We start from the raw sequence: 6,010 nt of genomic DNA, 5'->3' as shown, positions 1-6,010 counted from the left end.
TTACTTGAACATGAAGGGAGAAGTGTATCTTTTGTATTTGTCTTGATTCTAGCAACTAGGTTAAAAAATCAAATATTGCATAATGGATTTCATGTGCCCTGCTTAATCCAATCCAGATTGTTTGATTGTCAATTGTCATGCCCATGATACAGTTCCCACTGTCCCAGAGCATAGTGACATCTGCATGAAATGCTCGTAGTCCCAGCTAATGGTAGAGTAGAGAGGTTACGATCATCATCAGACTTATTAATTGACTGTGCTGTCTCCTGTAACATATCTGGCAGCTTTCATCTTCTCTCATCAGATGTGCAAGGCTGGTTACAATCTTTTGTCATACATCTAGAAAATCTCATTGGTTGGTTGGGCTCTTTTGCTCGCTTTATGTGCCATGTAAAGTCGGCTTCCCCGACCGTGGATAACTGTACCAAACTCATTTGCGTTCTACAAAAGCTGGGTGAATCCTGTTTCAAAGAAAAAATCTCATTGGCTGTCATCCTAATTTTTCACGTCTTTCAGATCACCTGATTGTTTCACCATTGTGCATCCTGAAAGGTTTCAGCCAACTTCTTTATTGAGGCAAAAAAGAAGCAGATAAGGTTGGTGCCGCACCATCACATTTTACCCAGGGTGTTGAATCCTCCCAAACAGCAGGTAAAATCTACATCTCCGAAACTCAGAATATGCCTCTGATGACTACAATAACCAGATAGAAAATAAACCTGATGCTATAATAACTCTTCTGATAAATAATACAGATCTTGTGGATATCTAGCAACCTATACCACAAAGTTCTATAGTACTAGCTTCACATAACCATTATTGCATCCAGGAAGCTGCATGACAGATGACTTGCATCCACACCAAGACTATAGATGAACAAAATGTGATAATTTACATATGTAATTCTCTCTTCCAAACTCCTAATGAATTAAATCCGGTCACACGGCGTCATTTATCCACTTCCCACCCTGTTGTCCTGCATTCCAAGGTTCATAGAAAAAAAAAAACAGATCATCAGTAGGCATTGGAATGTCGTACTCAGCTACTACACACCAAATTCAAGTTAATTATTGGTTCCATATTTAAATGCCATTTTAAAAATGAGTTTACACTTCACACAACTACTTTGAAGTTGCGAGCTGCAAATTTTCGATGTAGAACAGACTACAGTTTTATGTGATAATAAGTTACCATGCATCTGAACTCACAATGACTGCGAGAGTTGACTTGACTCCAGTTCATCATCGTATGTGATTGTGGGTGCCTGTCCAAATAATTCCTACTGGAAATGTCAGCCTCATCGGCAGCATATGGATCAGAATGTCCTGAAGCTGCCGGTGGTGACCAGACCGGTACTATCCCACCTCTGCCTGTCCAGCTGCTCGATGCCTCTGAAACCGATGGAGCAACACCTAGCACCCGGCGTGTGTTGTTCTGAAGGTTTTGCTGCTGATGATTTCCGTTCATCATCGCACCATTACTAGTGCCACCGTCAACCGTTTCTTCTCTTTCCATTCGAGGCTGCAAATGCATGTTTGATGGCACCTCCGGCCTACTGTCCTCGCTGATGTTGTCAAAATCCGCAGTGAGTTCTGTTTCAGCTCTAATGAATGAGGAAGTCAAGCTAGGCACCATCTGATCTTGTCGTCTCCGACCTGCCATCATTGGTGTCTGGGTAGGTCGGACCGGTTGTCGGTCCACTTCCATCTGTAATTCTTGAGGGAAGTCAATCAGTGCCACATCCGAGGAGTCGCCAAGGCCTTCTTCCATTCCATTTTCCATGGCAGCCCGAGAGGCCGCCTCAAGCTCCCACATTTCTGACAGGGCATCCTGTAACCTGGAATTGGCTTCATCTAACTCAACGATGGGGCGAGGGTAGTTGGAGCCTAGCTCAACTCCTGCAGCCTGAAGCACAGAGTCAGGTGCATCCCAGGGGTGGTGTATCCATTCTGTTGGCAGCCTTGCTAGCTCCGGTAGCCATCGTCGGACATACTCCCCGTGTGGGTCAAACTTGTACCCTTCAAACTGAAAGCATTGCAAATTTCAGGTCATACAATTCATCAGCATGCTGCATTAACCATCAAAAGATCCTATTAGATGAAAGAGCTCAAGTACCTGAGGGTTGTCGATGCGGTCAAGCTCACGGCCATCAGGGAGGGATCCAGAAATGTACTGCCAACCTAGGGCGTCACTCTCAAGGTCAGCATCCAGCAAAGTATCCCAGAAGTACTTCATTCCCCAGCGCCATGGCAACTGGAGCACCTTGACAAAAAAGCTTGAGACCACCACACGTATGCGATCGTGAAGCCACCCAGTTGCCCAGAGCTCCCTCATGCCAGCGTCAACAAGAGGGTAGCCGGTCCTCCCCTGCCTCCAGACCTTGAAGTATACCTCGTTGACGACCCAAGGGAAGAACCTGAGGTGCGACAGGAGTGGCTTCTCGTGGCTGCAGGGATGATTGAAGGTGAGGTACCTCGAGTACTCCCGCAGGCCGATGGAGCGAAGGAACCAAGTGCAGCTCTCCTCGCCAGCGTGGTTGCCTTCATTGCTCCACATCAGCTGCTTCATCCGGACCTGGTGGAAGACCTTGCGGACACTGAGCTCACCGAAGTGCAGGTACGGGGACAACAGGGAGGTGCTTGCGCTATCAGCCTTCTTGCGGTTCACGGAGTAGTCGATCAACGGGCCATTGAGGAAAGCCGTAAGCGCCTTGTCAGCGTTCTGCCATCCCGGTGACCAGGCCCGTGCCAGCAGCGCATTGCTTCCCCTCTCGGACTCGTCTTCAAAGATCAGCTCGTCGGATGAGCACCTCGACAAGTCACCTGTAGAGTTCAAAACAGACAGGATTTTCCACATCAGTGATTGATTTCCAAGGACCACTACATTAACACCATTAATACTCTGCAGATGACGCATTTAGATACCTGAATTGATCTTCTTGGGCGGCAGCAACGGCGCTGCGGGGTCGGGCATGCATAGGCACCTGTTCCAAAAGGGCGCGAACATGGTAAATGGGCAGCCGTCGTCGTCGAGGACCTCCCACGGCTCGTACAGCAGATCGGAGTTGAAGGACCGCACGGTGATGCCCTCGGCCGTCAGCAGCTCCTTCACGCGGTGGTCCCGGACCAGTGACAGTGGGTCTGCACGGCAGGCACGAGATAACGATCGGTGAGCAAGGGCAGGCCATTCGTGTCAGCCGGCCCAGACGATAAGGTTCGAAGAACTTTTGATGACGGTTTTTGAGAGGAAAAAAAAAAAGAATAAGCAGGCAGGTGAATACCAGTGGCTGGGTGCAAGGACTTTTGGGAATTAAAGAGGGGGACGGCGACCAGGTGTTCAGCGAGTGTTTTTGATGTCACTGTTCGTAAGGCATGATGCTAGGCTAAACTTGGAGTTGTTGGCGTGTGGAGTAAGGGTATTAAGGTATGAAGTAGCCATTAATGGCAGACACAAGGCTATACTGTTCATGGAAAGATCCTCTTTCTTAAAAGAAGAATCCCCCTCTGTTTTACTATTTGGGTCATGAAGGACCGGATCTCCTCAACCCGAACAAAGCAAGGCTAGAAAACCGGGATAAAAATCAAGGAAAACAAAGTAGAGCAATTTTGACACGAACTCGAGTTGAAGATTGGATGTTCGTCCGTTGCAGGAACAGCAGCAACATGTAGCAAAACGTAGCAACAACATCCAGAGAGAGGGATCGAACCGTAGAGGTGGTTGAAGAAGAGGTGCGTGGCGCCGGTGCTGCGGACGATGTCGAGCAGGGCGACGACGGCGTCGGCGGAGCGGCGGGTGACGAGGCAGGTAGCGCCGAGCCGGCGGAGCGAGGCGTCGAGATGCTTGAGGCTCTGACTGAGCCACCACCGAGACACCCTGCCGGGGAAGTAGGGCCCGTCCTCCTCCGGCGCCCACACGTAGGCCGGCACCACCTCCCCGGCCGCCCGCGCGGCCGCCGCCAGCGCCGGGTTGTCCTCCACCCGGAGGTCCCGCCGGAACCACACCACCGTCCGCACCCCCGCCTCCCCGGCGCCGCTCATCGACGACTGCGACGCTGACATGGCACTCAATCCGGCACCGCTCGCCAAGAATCCCCCAAGATAATCAGTTGCAGGCTCCAGGCCAAGAAGATCGGCAGCAGCTCAAGAACCTGTGCAGCGGCCAAGAACAAGCTCCTGGCTCTCCGTTGTGATGATGAACTGCTCAGTCAGGAGAATCGAACTGCTTCTCGCACTGAGTGAGGATTTCCAGGAACTGTGGAAAGGCTGGTCTGGATTGGCCTCTTTTCGTCAGAAGAGAGACTGCAGTTGCAGTGAAGATCGAGTAATCTGACCAATCTCCTCCCAGCTCCTCCTTTCTCAAATTAATAAAAAAAATCAGAGTATTTTCCCCCCTACTGGGGAATCGATGATGGCGGGCGATGGTTGCAGAGATTAGCAGGGGCTCGTGAGTCTTGGTTGGGGGAGAGGCGAGGTGTGGTCCAATGGAGAGGGAGGCATGTGGATATTGGGATTGGTTGGTTTGGATTTGTTCTCGCCTTTGGCTCTTGGCCACATCTACTCGTGCTCCCCTGCGCTTGGCCTCTCCCCTCTCCCATAATATTCCCTCCCCATTTTTGTTTTCCTTTTGATTTCCTCTTTTTGTGTGAGAAAAGAAGCCAGGGTTGCTAGATTCCCGTGGAATTCTTACCGGTCACTTGCAGGTGGGGCCTCGTTGGCTGTAGAACTTTCTTCTGCTGCGTCCTGCGTGCGTACATGCTTCGTGGATTTATCATGTTTATATTTACATACCACCCCGTTTCAGCAAAGACATATTTGTTTATTTAATAATCCTCTAATGGCCCATTTTTGCCATAGGCAATAGAATACCTGCTACACGAACACGATTTTATATTTTTGTATTATATTCATATCATAGTCATGGTAAGCATGCCGGTGGTGACGTGATTTTATTTTTTGGCAGAAAGGCGAGTGTGATTAGTAGTGTAAGCTTGTCCAACCAGTCGCACTGCCCAGGGGGCAATTGAGGAAACAACACCGGTATTCGCTGGTGTTCGCGATATAGCACTGATTTTTCGTGGATTCACAGAATAGCACTAGTTTCATCCGAAGTACTATAAAACAACACTGGTTTCATCAAAATTACTATTAAATTATCCTTAAACACCAAAATTCTAAACCCTAAATCCTAACTCTAAACCCTAACCCTAAACCCCTAAACCCTAAACCCTAAATCCTATTTAACCCTAAACCCTAAACTTCAACCCTAAACCCCAACCCTAAATCCTAACCCTAAAACCCTAAATCCTAACCCTAAACCCTAACCCTAAACCCTAAACACTAAATCCTAAACCCTAAACTCATAAACCTCAAAAATTCTAAACCCCAAAACCTAAACCCAAAACATTAAACCCTAACCCAAAACACTAGATCCTAAACCGGTGCTATTTCGTGAAATAGATGTGTAACCGGTGCTGTTATACAAATATGCAGTTTTACCAGTGCTATTTCACGAGCACCGAGCGAAACCGGTGTTGTTTTATCAATTTTCTCCACTGCCCAGTAGCGTTTATAGTACTTGCCAACTCTATAAAAAATGTTATGATAATGGTAGTTGTATTTTAGTGCTTAATTCCTCTGTCTATCCACTGTTAGTCTGGGTTTGACTTGTTTCAGTATGGTAGACAAGTCTCGTGCCAGTTTGTTAATACAAAATTCTCTGATCTCACCCTAGTTGAGTTCTAATAAAGTTGTGCAAAATTAACACGGAGGCAAGGATTTGAAACTGAAATTTATTAACCACTGAGCCGTTTCAAAAAAAAAACACTGAGAAAAGGTAATAAATACATATCCAGATCTGTACATATGTAACTTGCATGGTTGATCTGTGGTGAAATTCGATCAAATTCATCCTCAAAAACTTCAAATTTTGGTCCAATTGCAGTACATATTAATGCCCGTTGAAATAGAAATAATGGTATATAGTGCCTTATTAATATCACGTCCCTATACAA

The 6,010-nt window shown here is 47.5% G+C and overlaps 1 protein-coding gene across 2 annotated transcripts; it reads right to left on the bottom strand.

Moving 5' to 3' along the window:
• Nucleotides 1-543: 543 nt before the first annotated feature.
• On the bottom strand, nt 544-4,584 carry LOC120706053 (cryptochrome-1-like). 2 transcript variants are annotated; one of them, XM_039990628.1, is made up of 5 exons: nt 3,707-4,584; nt 2,925-3,140; nt 2,116-2,822; nt 1,192-2,025; nt 544-976 (listed from the first exon to the last, which is right to left on the bottom strand). In XM_039990628.1, the coding sequence occupies exons 1-5, from the start codon at nt 4,056-4,058 to the stop codon at nt 953-955; spliced, it is 2,133 nt and encodes a 710-aa protein (XP_039846562.1). In that variant the 5' UTR covers nt 4,059-4,584; the 3' UTR covers nt 544-952. The 2 variants fall into 2 exon arrangements, with proteins under 2 accessions (XP_039846562.1, XP_039846567.1); XM_039990633.1 differs by having other exon boundaries at nt 1,209-2,025.
• Between the last annotated feature and the right edge of the window lie 1,426 nt (nt 4,585-6,010).

Source organism: Panicum virgatum, chromosome 1K (assembly GCF_016808335.1).
Source record: "Panicum virgatum strain AP13 chromosome 1K, P.virgatum_v5, whole genome shotgun sequence".
Classification (NCBI taxonomy): domain Eukaryota; kingdom Viridiplantae; phylum Streptophyta; class Magnoliopsida; order Poales; family Poaceae; genus Panicum; species Panicum virgatum.
This window is presented reverse-complemented; position numbering and strand designations above follow the sequence as displayed.